Raw genomic sequence first — 16,411 nt, 5'->3', positions numbered from 1 at the left:
CAGTTTTTCTCTCTCACACACACACATACATACGTACATATATGTGTGTGTGTTAGGGATGTCACGATACCAAAAATCTAGTAGTCAATAAATAATACAAAAATACACGATACTCGATACCAAAGTCAATACCATGGTGTGTAAAAATAAATAAATGAATAATACTTAAACATTAATTCCTTTATTTAAACATTTGAGCATTATAAAAAACAATAGTGGCAACAGTCACATAATAAAAAAAGAAATTACAAAACAGATATATAATAAATAATTAGGCAGAAAATGTTTTTTCTTTGAGACGTTCTGAAATTAGGTCTCTGGTTTCGGTGTATAGTTTGGGGATCTCTGTATACATGAAGTCATTTCTGCTTGGTAGCTGGTATCTGGGGTTGAACTGCTGAAGCATTTGCTGGAATCCATGCATTCCGACAGTGTAGACAGGAACTTGATCCACTGATATGAATTCAGCAACTGCCCTATCTAGTTTCCTTTCTTTCTTTGAGTTTTTGTCTTTTGGGACAGCAAATTTACACTGTTACACAAGCTGTACACTCACTACTTTGCATTGTAGGAAAGTGTCATTTCTTCAGTGTTGTCACATGAAAAGATATCATCAAATATTTACAACAATGTGAGGGGTGTACTCACTTTTGTGAGATACTGTATATATATATATATATATATATATATATATATATATATATATATATATATATATATATATATATATATATATATATATAAGAGGTAGTACAGTGGCCAGTTATAACTGGCTCTCTTCATGGTTCTCTTAAAATTAAGGCCTTCCTTGCGAGACGAGAATCTTCACCATCTGAATCATGAGTAAGTTATATTTTTCCTGTATTTCTAGTTTATAATTTATTTTCATATTTGCACTATATTTCTTATTTTATATATATTTATACTACTTGAAAAGCGGTTTACTGTACTTCCAACTTCTTCATATCATTACAGTTCTACTGTCCTGCATATCCTACTATTCTGTTTTTTTTTATAGAGTTTCTCTATTACTATAAGATATTATTAAAGTTATTCATGTGTGTGTATGAGAAAGAGAGAGTGTGTGTGTACGTTGTGTCTACTTGCCCGCCCTTGACTGTACGAGCGTGTGTGTGTGTGTGTGTGTGTGTGTGTGTGTGTGTGTGTATTAGCCCTCCTCAGCTCAGCTCGTATACCTCTTTTTGACTTTTTTGACTATTACTGCTCTTAAAGATCTTTAAAGTGTAATTCCAATTTGTCAATGTCCGCCTAATCCCGCTTCTATGTGTCTAGGTGCCCATCTTTTCTTCTTCTCCCCTTTGCTGGATGCTAGGTCTCCCTTATGTTTATTTTATGACATTTTTTATCCACAACAGTTTCAAACGATAATGTTCGAGAAGTTCCCCTCTTTGCTCAGAGTTAAAAATGCAATGCTTACATTTCCACATGTTCTTGTCTCATATCACCTGTAATATAAAAATAACTGAAAATATTAAAGTTAACAAAGTCAAAGCTAAAAAATAATAAAGAAAATTACATTATAATTAATTATAATTAAACAACTTTATTTAAAATATGCCTAAACCAACAAATAAAGGTCTCTGGCTTTAAAAAGTGACAAACATGCTGTAAGGTAGATCAGCTAAATTTAGCTGATCTAAATTTAATTAGCTAGATCGCTAATTACTGGTGACAAGTGTGAAGATAGACTGATTTCACCGACTATAAAACATCACTAATTGTTCTCAGCTATAGCTGCCATGTTCTTTCTCAGAACACGTGATTAACCTATGATTAATACTTTACAAAAGGTTTGCGGCTCACAAGTCAAAATATGAAATAAGTTTATTTCTCAATCATACCTTCAAAAAATCATGAAAATTTCGTTAATTAATGGCGACATTGGCAAAGTTTGACCAGGAAAAATACTAGGCCTATAGGTCTCAGCATTAGCTGCCATGTTCTTTCTCACAGAAATACACGATGAAACTATGATTAAGTTTATTAACTTATATGATTAAATATTTCAAATCACATAAATAATCATTTGATATCTCAGTTATCATACCATCACAAAACCATCGTTAGAAATATTGTTAATTAATGGCTATATTAGCAAAGTTCGACGGGGAACATTTGTAATTATGGCTGTGTTGTTCTTTATTATAAAATGCACCATTAGGAATTTAACAAACATTTCACACAAAAAATCACACAAAATAATTTTATCTCAACATAATAAGTTTACTTTCTTAAAATGGCACACAAACTGCACGATCAGGGGAGAAGGGCCTTAGTCAGGGAGGTGACAAAAAACCCGATGGTCACTCTCACAGAGCTCCAGCGTGTCTCTGTGGAGAGAGGAGAACCTTCCAGAAGAACATCTATCTCTGCAGCACTCCACCAATCAGGCCTGTATGGTAGAGTGGCCAGAGTGAAGACATTCCTCAGTAAAAGGCACATGACAGCCCACCTGGAGTTTGCCAAAAGGCACCTTAAGGACTCTCAGACCAAGTCCAAGACCAAGATTGAACTCTTTGGCCTGAATGGCAAGCATCATGTCTGGAGGAAACCATGCACCAGTCATCACATGGCTAATACCATCCCTACAGTGAAGCATGGTGGTTGCAGCATCATGCTGTGGGCATGTTCCTCAGCAGCAGGAACTGGGAGACTAGTCAGGATCGAAGGAAAGATGAATGCAGCAATGTACAGAGACATCCTTGATGAAAACCTGCTCCAGAGCGCTCTGGACCTCAGACTGGGGCAAAGGTTCATCTTCCAACAGGACAACGACCCTAAGCACACAGCCAAGATAACAAAGGAGTGGCCCAGCCAGAGCCCAGACTTGAACCCGATTGAACATCTCTGGAGAGACCTGAAAATGGCTGTGCACTGACATTCCCCAGCCAACCTGATGGAGCTTGAGAGGTCCTGTAAAGAAGAATGGGAGAAACTGCCCAAAAATAGGTGTGCCAAGCTTGTAGCATCATACTAAAAAAGACTTGAGGCTGTAATTGGTGCCAAAGCTGCTTCAACAAAGTATTGAGCAAAGGCTGTGAATACTTATGTACATGTGCTTTCTTTGTTTTTTATTTTTAACAAATTTGCAAAGATTTCAAACACACTTCTTTCACCTTGTCATTATGGGGTATTGTTTGTAGAATTTTGAGGAAAATAATGAATTTAATCCATTTTGGAATAAGGCTGTAACATAACAAAATGTGGAAAAAGTGAAGCGCTGTGAATACTTTCCGGATGCTTTAATACTTTCGGAATATAATTTGGCATAAGATACAGGAAGGCCTTGGCTAATCCAGGGTCAAAGTCAAGGCTGGAAGGGGCAACAGAGAGAGCTTGTAGATCTCCTACTCGCTTGAGAGATGTCAGGGCCAGCAGAAGAGCTACCTTTAGAGTCAGAAGCTTCTCAGAAACTGACTCTAAGGGCTCAAGTGGGGCCCCTGACAGACCTTCCAGGACCACAGAAAGGTCCCAGGAAGGTGTGCGTGGCCTGCAGATGGGCCTCAGCCGCCTGACACCACGCATGAACCTCGAAGTTAGAGGATGCTGCCCCACAGAGGCTCCATCAACAGGGGTGTGGCTGGCCGAAATGGCAGCCACGTAAACTCTGATTGTAGAAGGAACCCACCCTGCTGAGAAACGTTCTTGTAAGAACTCCAAGACTGTAGCTATTGCGCAGTTCACTGGGTCTAGAGTGGATCCCAGTGGATGGGAATCTCCCAAGGAGTGCCATCTAGCAGGGATATTATCTCTGAGAACCATATTTGAGCTGGCCAATAAGGTACTACTAGCAGCAGATGTAGACTGTCTTGGCGAACCCTCGCTAGAACTTGTGGGAGCAGAACGATCGGGGGAAAAGCATACAGATGTGACCTAGGCCACATGTGCACCATGGCGTCCAGCCCAAATTGTGCAGGAGGAGTGAGGGCGAACCACAGCGGGCAGTGTGCCGTCTCCTCGGAGGCGAACACGTGCAGTCCTGCTTGGCCAAACCTCCACCATATGGACTCCACCACTTGTGGATGGAGCCACCAATCCCTGGGCCTCATCTGCCACCTCAACAGGATGTCTGCCCCCACATTCCGGTTACCCAGAATGTACATTGCACTCCCCTCTGCCCAGAGGAGTATTAGTTGCGCCTGCCTGAACAGGGGGCACGGACATAATCCTCCCTGGTGGTCAATATATGAGACCACAGCTGTGTTGTCTGTAAACACATGGTGACCTCTCAATTGAGGAAGAAGGAATTTCAGTGCTAGATATAAGGCCCACATTTCTAGGCAATTTAGATGCTGCTCCAGATGAGGGCCACTCCAGAGACCATGAGCTGGACAGCTGTCTAAGACCGTGCTCCAGCCCATGAGGGCGGTATCTGGGAGGTGTCTTGCACTAAGGAGACACCCCTAGAGTGTTTCCCAAGGCTAGAAACTGGGGACACTCAAATTCTCAGAGCATGCATGCATCGCCGCGTGACACTAATTACTCTCAGAGGTTTCGTACTTGTAGAAAACCCCCAACTTCTCAGCCACCACTGAACGGTCTCCTGTGCAATAGGCCCATAAGCACCAATAGTCTCCCAAGATCCAGCTTTATCTTGCTCAGTGTTGATAGGATTGACCCTACGCATGTTAGGGATAGAAATGCCCTCATCATAGTAGAATCCTTATAACCCCTAGAAAAGTTGTCCACTGCACTGGGCAAAGCATACTTTTCTGAGGTTCAACCTGAGCCCCAAGCTCTTCATGTGGGCGAGAACAACATCTCAATGTTGAACCGCCAGTTCCCTGGATCATGCTAGAATTAACCAGTCGTCCAGGTAGTTTAGTACATGGATGACGTGGAGTGACAATGGAGACAGAGTGACATCCATGCACTTTGTGAAGGTGCGAGGGCAAAAAGCTAGCGATATTTCTATGTGGAAATATGCACCTTTTATTTCTATTGTCAGAAACCAGTCCTCAAACTGAATCTGTGGAAAGATAAGTTTGGGCGTCGGCATCTTGAACCTGTATGTCCGAAGAGTACAGTTCAGATGACGCAGATCTAAAATTGGCCGAATAATCCTCTATTTTTTGCGGACCAGGAAATAACAGCTGTAAAAACTTCCCTCCCTCGAAGAACGGGGTACATGCTCTATGGCCCCTTTGTCCAAGAGGGATCTTACTTCCTGCGCTATCGTTGGGTTCTGGTCTGTGATGACTACTGTGGTGAGCACACCTCTGATCTGGGTGGGTCGAGCTCTAAGCTGGACCCGGTAACCCTTTTCTACGGTAGACAGAACCGCAGAGGCACATTTGGCAGTAGTTTCCACGCTGCCAGACGGTCTTTTAGTGACGTTAACTATTCCACATTCTGTTGGAGGGAATGCGTCAGATTTTTGTTGCCCTGTGACAGCTCGCTGACCAGAGAACACTGAAAACTTGGGACAGCCTTGGCTAGGGGAGGCCCTACAGTAGCATTGGGGGCTAACTGCCCTAACAACCTCATGTCCCCTGATACGTCCCTCCATGGCCCCTCAGGACCACTCTTCTTTTCCTGCTTGGCCTTTATGATAATTTTCAGATCAGGCCTAGTAGCAGGCCGCGACTGTGGCTGCCCGGTTTCCCTGGCTGTCTGCGGGGGTTGGAGGGCTGCCATACTCGCCTTCTGTGTCTCCCACTCATGGATTTCCGGGTGACCTCGACACAACGGGGAAGGAACTGGCTGAATGCCGCCATATGTTGAGCTCACTCAGCAGGTCTGCTTGGTAGGCCTGCAACAGTGTCATTGTCTGCAGTGACCCACAAGCAAGACTACTACTACATAGGCCTTGCCCACCAATGCCACGGTGGCCTTACACGGTGGCTTGGATAGCAAAGCCGGCCCCTCTAATTACCTGCCATCGATGGAGAGAGGTAGCTCGCAAGCACCTCCTCCACCTTCAGCATAGCTAAATAGCCATGCCATTCATTCCCCACAATGGCCGAATAATCCAACATCGTGGGGTTATAAATACGGCTTATGCATGGTTTTCTCCCAGAAGCCTGATATTTTGTCATGCACTTCTGGAAGAAAGGGGAGTTTTCTGCAGTGTGAGGGATTTACTTTCACTGGGGAGAAAAAGGCTCATCCAGCCTTAGTAATCACTTCAAGCAGCTCTTTATATACTGGTCTCAGTTTTTAGCACATCCTTCTGGCTCCTCGGAGTCAGAGAGGAATTAATACTATTATTATTTTTGTGTGTGTGTGTGTCCAGACCCCCTATCAAGAGATAGAGCAGCGCTCGTCTCCGGCTCCTCTTATCGATCCATAAAAGATCCTCCGGACCTGAAACGGCTATCTGCTTCGGCAGCGGCCGGCCCAGATCCGCGAGGCTCTAAAACCCAGCTTGCTTATTTATGGTAGGCCTATAAATAGGCAGGACTTTACACAAGCTTCAGATGTACGTTGCGTGCGAGAGGCGCTCACATAGTGTTATGCTAAAGACAACGTTGATGTTCCCTTTGAAAGGGAACTCCCTTCTTTAACGTCACACTGAAACCGGTCTCAGCAGCAATCCACGGAGGAGACGAAGAGGACCGCCTTTTGTATTCAATGCATTAGTTCTCTTGTTGTTGATTGTTTAAGTAAAGACAACATTAGGGTTTACAGTGTATAGCCTTTTGTTCATAAATAGCCTTCTATGAATAGACACATTGGAAACTTTCTCGCACGCACATCCCACAATCCCGGCTGATGAACTGGCTTTTCACTTGAGGGAAAAAAATTATACTTTGGACCAACTTTAAAAGATTACTCTGATTTGTTACGCCCAAATTTATTAGTTTTTCCAAGAAAATCTGCTTCAAAGCTTAAATTGTGATCTAATATTAATCGAAAATATTTATTTTCCTAAAGACAAACATTTACACTGACTGTGAGCTCGTGTTTGGCAGAACTGAGAGACTGTCAGCCAATAAGACTCGAGTATTTCCACCTATTTTCCTATAAAACCTGTCTGGTCTCGTCTCTTTCCACTGAAGATATAAAATAACCGTCTTCTTTCAACTCAGTTACGCAGTGACAAACTGCTCCAAGTGGATAATTATTCAGGGCTACAGCCCCTAATGCCCCGGCTAGGTTACCCCCGGGTGTGGCACCATGTTCATGCAGCTGAAGCGCGCGCTCCTTGAAAGAAGCGCGATTTCCCGGGGATCCATCCCGCCGTGGAGCGCGTGAGTCCCTGCTTCAAGTTCATTAATGCGGAATACTTTATTCTCCCTGACCGTTTTCTATTTATTTATTTATTTATTTATTTTTTTACCCCTGAGCTTCTATCTGCAGATTAGATCACTCATAAACTGCTATAGGATGTGTGTTAATATTTCAGTTAATAAATAAGAAGGCTTTTTATTTAAAGGGTTCTGAAATTTCAGCTCCACTTCCCAAAACACGGATTCCTTAATGTCAGCTGAAGCTCATCAACTTAAACTTTCACCTCCAAAGCAGGGCTTCTCAAACTTTCCGCCACCACTCCCAGAGTAAAAGTACTTTCAAATATTTAAAAGAAAAAACAAAAAAGAAGAAGAAAAAAGGTAAATATTAATTTCTCCAAGCCATTAGAGCTTTTTATTCCTGAACTTTCCACTCACCAAACTGTAGAAGTATAACATATTAATCTTTACTGTCATAAGATTTAATACTACTACTACTACTACTACTAATAATAATAATAATAATAATAATACAGTTGAAGTAAAATTCCCAGGGCTGAATAATTGAAAACATTTTGTTGTTGTTATTGTTATTTATTTTAGTATTAATATTATAGGTTAAATTATGGACAATTTTTTAAAAAAAAAAGATTTTGATCGGATTGTTGTAAAATATAATTTCCATGAATATGATTGATGCTTTTTATGGATATTACATCCTTTTAGGACCCAAATTATGATTGATTTGACTAATAACTATAAATGTAGCTATGTAATAAATTGTAAATAATGCTATAACTTTAGTATTGAATAGAGAAGAGGTGGTGTGAGGAAACAGGGCTCTCATGAGGAAATTTACTCCAGTTTGATTTTATTAAGACAATATTTACACACCTGTGGTATAGATTCAGATCAGGTCAGGTGACATACTGAATTTATGCACATGAGCGTTAGTTATGATGAGGATAAGTCTGAAAATTCAGTATTAAATTATATTGAATTTAAAGCTTCTTTTTTTTTTTAAATAGCTGTTTCTCCTTTTGGACTTTCTGTTTTCTACATGTTTATTCCACAGCGCTGCTGAACGATTCTGATCAGTCAGAAGGTGTCGATTAATTTGGGATGTTAGTCAGCTGGCATGAAGTGGAATGTTGTTGTCTTGAATATCACTGCACACAATACTTATGAGACGAACAGGTATCCAAATACTTCTGAGGTGTATCAGGATATTTCTGTCTTTAATACTCGTTATGAGCTCTACCTCTTCTTGCACAGGTAGAAGCGTACAAGAGCACGACGTTTGCGAGTGGGAATCAAACTTCCTCGAAGCGTGTTTACATGTTATGGCACTGTGTGACATCAGCTTTTCTTTTAATGACACTTATTAAGCGTTTGGCGCTGAGTGAAGACACCACTAGGTTAAGCTTGGCCAGCGGAAATTCCCCCATTCATCCGTTATGCATTTTTCAGCTGCGCGACTGCATGTACGTGGTCTTCGGTGCTTTATTTTGCGCTTCATAATGCGTCACACGTTCTCAACGGGAGACAGGTCAGGACTGCAGGCAGGCCATGCTCACACCCGCACTCTCTGCTTATGCAACCACGCGCTTGTAATCGCGCAGAATGTGGTTCAGCGTTGTCCTGCTCTGGATGGCAGCATATGTTGCTCCAAAATGTGTACATATATTTCTACATTAATGCTGCTCTAACAGATGTGCAACTTACCCATGCCACGGGCACTGACACACCTCAATACCATGGGCGCTGACACACCCCCATACCATGGACACTGACACACCCCCATACCATGGGCGCTGACACACCCCCATGCCATGGGCACTGACACACCTCCTTACCATGACAGATGCTGGATTTTGGACGTGACGCTTGGATGGTCCTTTTCCTTCAACGATGGCTGTTTTGTCCAAAAACTGTTTAAAATGTTGACTCAATAGACCACAAAACACGAATCTGCTGCGCTACTGTCCATCTCAGATGAGACCGAGCCCAGAGAAGTCTGTGGTGCTTCTGAACAGTGTTTATGTATGGTTTCTGCTTTGCATATGTTTATAGGTCCAGAGGTGCATTGTGGTGCAGGGGTCCTCCTCTTTTTGACCACAGGATGATGCACAAAGATGGTGGGAATAGGTGTTAATTCAACACTGGGGATTTTGCAGTGTAGTGGTTAAATGCACAGTATTAGGGAACACTTTGTACATAGTTAAAAGACAACTAAGAACACGAGACAACAGCCTGAAGACTCTATGCGATGAGACTGGTGTGGTCTTTGTGAAAAAGTGCAAATACACTCAAGTATGATTACTTCACAATTTTTTTTTGGTGTGAAGAAATTAGTTATAGAAAGTTATTATTAATTATCAATTAACTATTCTTATTAATTAGACTGTGTGTGTGTGTGTGTGTGTGTGTGTGTGTGTGTGTGTTAATTATAGGTGTGGAAGGGCAGTGTTTTGCAGGTTTCTATGGCGTGTGTTGATGTTTTTGACCATCCTGTTTGTGGCGTTGCAGTTACTGAGTGCGTTTCATCAGTTTTGGTGAGTTCTAATATTATAGTACACTAAACATCTATAATGCATTTAATTACTAATGTAATACTAATACGATGGTTTTAATGGTTTATCATCTTGGAGTCACTTTTGATTGTTCGTATGTAATGCTTGTAAAAGATGACGGAAACCACATTAGGCACACTAAAGGCTTGGGAATGAGCTGATGCTTCTTTCACACACTAATCCTTGCATAAGTATTCGTCCCCTTGTACATCTCAACTAGAGATTGACCGATGTTGATTTTTTTTATTACCGATACCAATTGTTTGCGTGTTTATGCGGCCGATAACCGATATGCAGGACCATTATTTATTTATTGTTTTATTTCTGTTTTCCATTCAGCACCAATATGATTCGATTAAGCACCAATATGATTCCATTCAGCACCAACACGATTCGATTAAGAACCAATACGATTCAATTAAGAATCAATACGATTCCTTTCAGCGCCAATACAATTCGATTAAAAACCAATACGATTCGATTAAGAACCACTATGATTCCTTTCACCACCAATACGATTCCATTCAGCACCAATACGATTCCTTTCACCACCAATACGACTCCATTCAGCACCAATACGATTTGATTAAAAACCAGTACGATTCCTTTCAGCACCAAGACGATTCGATTAAGAACCAATACGATTCGATTAAGAATCAATACGATTCCTTTCAGCGCCAATACAATTCGATTAAGAACCAATACGATTCAATTAAGAATCAATACGATTCCTTTCAGCGCCAATACAATTCGATTAAGAACCAATACGATTCGATTAAGGACTACTATGATTCCTTTCACCACCAATATGATTCCATTCAGCACCAATACGATTCAATTAAGAACCAATACGATTCCATTCAGCACCAATACGATTCAATTAAGAACCAATACGATTCTTTTCAGCACCAATACGATTCCATTCAGCACCAAGACGATTCAGTTAAGAACCAATACGATTTGATTAAGAACAACACGATTCCTTTCAGCACAAAATGATTCGATTAAGAACCAATATGATTCAATTAAGAACCAACACGATTCCTTTCAGCACAAATACGATTCGAGTAAGAACGAATACGATTCCATTCAGTACCAATACGATTCAATTAAGAACAACACGATTCCTTTCAGCACCAATACGATTCGATTAAGAACCAATACGATTCCATTCAGCACCAACACGATTCGATTAAGAACCAATACAATTCAATTAAGAATCAATACGAGTCCTTTCAGCGCCAATACAATTCGATTAAGAACCAATACGATTCGATTAAGAACCACTATGATTCAATTAAGAACCAACACGATTCCTTTCAGCACCAATGCGATTCGAGCAAGAACGAATACGATTCCATTCAGTACCAATACGATTCAATTAAGAACAACACGATTCCTTTCAGCACCAATACGATTCGATTAAGAACCACTATGATTCCTTTCACCACCAATACGATTCCATTCAGCACCAATACGATTCCTTTCACCACCGATACGATTCCATTCAGCACTAATATGATTCGATTAAAAACCAATACGATTCCTTTCATCACCAAGACGATCCAATTAAGAACCAACACTATTCGATTAAGAACCAACACGATTCCATTCAGCACCAATATGATTTGATTAAGAACCAATACGATTCCATTCTGCACCAATACGATTCCATTCTGCACCAATATGATTCGATTAAGAACCACTACAATTCCTTTCAGCACCAATACGATTCGATTAAGAACCAACATGATTCGATTAAGAACCAACACGATTCCTTTCAGCACCAATACGATTCAATTATGAACCAATACAATTCCATTCAGCACCAATACGATTCAATTAAGAACCAACACGATTCCTTTCAGCTCCAATACGATTCGATTAAGAACCAATACAATTCCATACAGCACCAATACTATTCCTTTCAGCACCAATACGATTCCTTTCAGCACCAATACGATTCGATTAAGAACCAATGCGATTCCTTTCAGCACCAATACGATTCAATTTAGGTCAAAACAATTCGATTTGGCTCAATACAATTTGATGAAGAACCTATACGATTTGATTAAGACCTAATACGATTCCTTTCAGCACCAATATGATTCCTGTCAGCACCAGTAAGATTCAATTTGGCTCAGTACAATTGGTTTTGGCTCAATACATTTGATTTGGCTCAAAATGATTTGATTCGCCACCGATGCGATTTGATTCAGCAACGATATGGTTCAATTTGGTTCCATACGACTTGATTCGGCTCAATATGATTAGATTCATCATCATTACTATTAGATTTTGCACCACTACAATTCAATTCAGCACCAATACAATTCGATTAAGAACCAATACGATTCGAGTAAGAACCACTATGATTCCTTTCACCACCAATACGATTCCTTTCACCACCAATACGATTCCATTCAGCACCAATACGATTCGATTAAAAACCAATACGATTTGATTAAGAACCACTATGATTCCTTTCACCACCAATATGATTCCATTCAGCACCAATACGATTCAATTAAGAACCAATACATTTGATTTGGCCCAAAATGATTTGATATCGCCACCGATACGATTTGATTCAGCAAAGATATGGTTCAATTTGGTTCCATATGACTCGATTCGGCTCATCTATGATTAGATTAATCATCATTACTATTCGATTCTGCACCAATACAATTCAATTCAGCACCAATACAATTCGATTCAGCACCAATATGATTCAGTTCAGGTAATTCGTTTAATGTGCACTGATGTGTCCTAGGTTGTCTCACCAATTTCAAATATTTCTTCAGTGCTTTTACTTTGTCTAGGGATTATCTGAGAATTAGTTCTGCATTCTGAAAGAAACTGCTGAAAATTGCAGACTTCATCCAATCTCATGTGGTGCTTGAATCCATTATGACTTCTCACAAAAAATAATTTTGCAAAGTAGATTAATTCCCAACTCCACTACAAACTGTGGAAAAGGTCAGGGTTTGGGGGAGTGGGTCAATAATTATGCAAGTCACTGTATCTATTGGGTTCTTCATCATAGATGGATCTATAAATTGGTAGATTTGATCAAATTTGGCTGGATTTTGAAAAAAAACCCTCCATTTATTTATCCTTCCTTCTTAAAGAATCTTTCTTTCCCTCAGGAACAACAAACAAACATCGAGCTTTTTGACCAGTGACAGAAATGCCACGTGTCAACCCAAGAACCATGTTTTCTTCCTGAAGACGCACAAGACAGCCAGTAGCACCATCCTCAACATCCTGTATCGCTATGGCGATACCCACAACTTGACCTTCGCGCTGCCAGAGAACATCTACCAGTTCTCCTACCCACACTTCTTCATGTCGCACTTTGTCAAGGGCATGAAGTCTCGCCGGGTGACAGAGTTCCACATTATGTGCAACCACATGCGCTTCCAAGGGCCTGAGGTCAGAAAGTTTTTCTAAAAATGAGGGAGTGTTTTAAAATTATTTGGTCTTTTCACTTGATTGAACCCATGAGCTAATTATCAAGCCTGAACTGCGTTGAACCGGGATTATGTTACCTATTCAGTGCTTCTGGAAAAGAAAAGAAAGACCAAACATTCACCAGAAGTCATTCGTTTTGAGGGACTATGTGTGCGACTAATCACAATACAAGTGGCAAGTTAGCTAGCTAATTTTAGTCTGAGACATTTTGAGTAGATCCTGCCTACTGCTTAAAATATGAACGGGGCAATACGTAACATTCAACATGGCAGCATATTACACAAGTCCCGCCCTTCAGTAAAAAGAGCCAATCGCCAGACCTGTCAGATTCTGGTCTAGTTCTGGTCTATTGGTCTCTCCCTATTCAAGTGGAAAGGAGGCTGACTGGAAATTACTGCCTGGGAGAATCACCAAGATGGCCACCAAGCAGAAGGACTTTGTGTTAGCTAGTTAGTATTACAGCCAATATAGCAGTATGTAATGTATTGGGTTCTCCACAACTAGCTAGCTTACACATGTATCATATATCTATTGAAAATAACAGGAAGTTACATTATCACCATTTTTCCTCGGTTTATCTACACTACAATTTTGTGTCCAAAAATATCGGTGTTTCACAAATGACCACAAGATTGTGTGTTTTAAAAAAAAATTTGCCACAGGAGACACAAATCTGCCCCAAATTCCACCCCTGTATGCGCTAGTGGGGCCCAGGCATCACCACAATCTTTATATTTCATCATTTATCAAAAATGTGATTTATTTCCTTCAGAAATCCATCATGTTTTTGGACTAATATTAGTGACGAATATTGTGTAATATATTAAACGTATAAATATCTGTCTCTCAGGTAAGAAAGGTCATGCCCTTGGACACGTTTTATTTCTCCATCCTGCGCAATCTGGTGTCCATGATGGAGTCTCTCTTAACGTACTACAAATCAATCTCAGCATTCCGCAATTTCAAGACCGTTGAGGACTTTCTGCTCGATGAAGGCCGTTCTTACAGCGATACTATGCCTGGTAACAATTACGCTCGTAACAACCTGACCTTCGACTTCGGCTTCAACAACTCGGCACCGTCCGGCGAAGCGGAACTGGACGAACGAGCTGAGGCTCTGATTTCTGCCGTGGAGAGTGAATTCCACCTCATCCTGATCTTGGAGTACTTCGATGAGTCTATGGTGTTGCTCAGACACGCCCTCTGCTGGACCCTGGATGACGTCGTGTCATTCCGCCTGAACAGCCGAAGCGAGAAAACCCGCAAATCGCTGAGCGTGGAAATGACCGAGCAGGTGAAGAAGTGGAGCTCGTTGGATTGGAGACTCTACCAACACTTTAACGCAAGCTTCTGGAGGCGGATAGATACATCGCTAGGGCGCACTAAGCTCCAAGAGGAAGTGGAGCTTCTCAGAGCCAGAAGGGCAGTACTAGAGAAAACCTGCCTTTCAGAGGGCGGAGCCGTGCATCCAGCTCACGTACTTGATTCATCATTGAAGCCATTCCAGTACGGCCAAGCGGTTATCCAGGGATATAACATTCGCCCGGGATTGGACAACGACACACACCGTTTTTGTCACAGGCTCATCATGCCTGAACTGCAGTACACCAGGGCTTTGTACGTTAAACAGTTCCCTGATATCGCTGCTAAAAAGGATGAAGGAAAAAAGCACCCCACCCCTGGCAAACACATCATAAATGCTAAGAGGAACAGCACCAGTGCGCCTGTCACTGAGAATCGCAACTCAACTGTACAAGCTAATATGCCTATATTAGCCAAAGACAATATGGATGTTAAAGATAATGCTAACTCAGCTGAAGCAAAGCAACACAAAACCTAAAGACAAATGAACCTCAACCTGACATTAAACAGCGAAATATGCTAAATGTGCCTTAGCCTATGCTGTGGAGAAGATCTCAATTTGTTCAAATCCAGCAGCCAGAAAAACAATACAAATGAATGTCAAATGGTATTTACACAAAACCGATCAACTGTTAGTTCTTTTACTTGTGCTTATCTTTGCACTTTGCTAGATCATCTCGGGTCTTAAAATCGTGATTAATTTGTTAGCTAGGGGGAATATTTGTAAATATTTCACTGTTTTTCTGAAAACTAAGCACTTCGGGCTAAGTTTCAACTATTCTTCTTCTTCTTCTTCTTCTTCTTCTTCTTCTTCTTATTGTTATTATTGTTATTATTATGTGAACTGGCCCTAATTCTGTAAAGATACTGACTGTATGTCATTAATGTTTTTTCAAATCCTAAAAGCTGGTATACAAGTATAAGAAATAAGATTATTGTTACTGTGAGATGGTAAATACGGGTGTATATCCTCTGAATGAGATGATTCAGACTAAATGTCACAATTTAAATGCAGATTTTTTAAGATTCAGTTTTCTCTGGAAAGATAAATGTAAGGTTTATAAACATAGCTGATATGAAATTCAAGTTTGTAAACTGGACTAAAAAAAATTGTGAAATAGCCTTTGGGGGCGGGGCTGTGGTAAGTGTCACTTATGTCGAATTTATTTACACATTAATAATAAATCATTTGTACTCAACACTAGAGTGCTTTAAAATTTCTTCCCATTAACACTCAATGTCCTGTTCTATTGTTCTCTTTAAAATTTAGTTTAATATCCATTATGTTCGTAATAATGACGAGCAAAATATACACCAGGGCTTCATTTATCCATCTTTTAGTAAAGTTCTGTGTAAATGGTTTACGGCAACAAAAAAAAAATCACACCAAATTTACAGAAGTTTTGTAGACAATTGTTTTCATTCTTATGTCTGAACGCTGATGAACGCCAATCAGTCGTAAATGACCAAGCACGTTCATGGCACAGCTGATTTGCATTTAACCACGCCCACAAAACTCCAAGCTTGCAAAAAAGTAAAGCTCGCAGAGAGCTGAAAAACGACAAAACGGCGACTAAACTTTGTAAGGTAAATCTTCCACTAATGCAGCTCAGCCACTGCAGCTCTTCACTAACACACACACACACACACACACACACTCTTCCGTCTTTTATAGAGTGCCATTACTTTTGTTCTCTTGATTTACGGATTCGCTTCGGATCCACGTCTTTCAAGTCGCTAACATGAAAAACAGTTTCATGGATCGTATTTAAAAAATGGTGTGTATTTGAAATAAAGAAGTGATTTAAA

The 16,411-nt window shown here is 40.6% G+C and overlaps 1 protein-coding gene across 2 annotated transcripts; it reads left to right on the top strand.

Moving 5' to 3' along the window:
* Positions 1 to 758: 758 nt before the first annotated feature.
* Positions 759 to 15,801, top strand: LOC108261785 (galactose-3-O-sulfotransferase 2). 2 transcript variants are annotated; one of them, XM_053687277.1, is made up of 4 exons: positions 759 to 843; positions 9,647 to 9,748; positions 12,916 to 13,201; positions 14,091 to 15,801. In XM_053687277.1, exons 1-4 carry the CDS (start codon positions 782 to 784, stop codon positions 15,078 to 15,080), a joined length of 1,440 nt encoding a protein of 479 aa, XP_053543252.1. In that variant the 5' UTR covers positions 759 to 781; the 3' UTR covers positions 15,081 to 15,801. The 2 variants fall into 2 exon arrangements, with proteins under 2 accessions (XP_053543252.1, XP_053543251.1); XM_053687276.1 differs by lacking the exon at positions 759 to 843 and adding an exon at positions 4,444 to 7,214.
* The last annotated feature ends 610 nt before the right edge of the window (positions 15,802 to 16,411 follow it).

Source organism: Ictalurus punctatus, chromosome 17 (assembly GCF_001660625.3).
Source record: "Ictalurus punctatus breed USDA103 chromosome 17, Coco_2.0, whole genome shotgun sequence".
Taxonomy (NCBI): Eukaryota; Metazoa; Chordata; class Actinopteri; order Siluriformes; family Ictaluridae; genus Ictalurus; species Ictalurus punctatus.
Note: the sequence above shows the minus strand (reverse complement) of the source record. Positions and strands in the feature narration are given on the sequence as shown.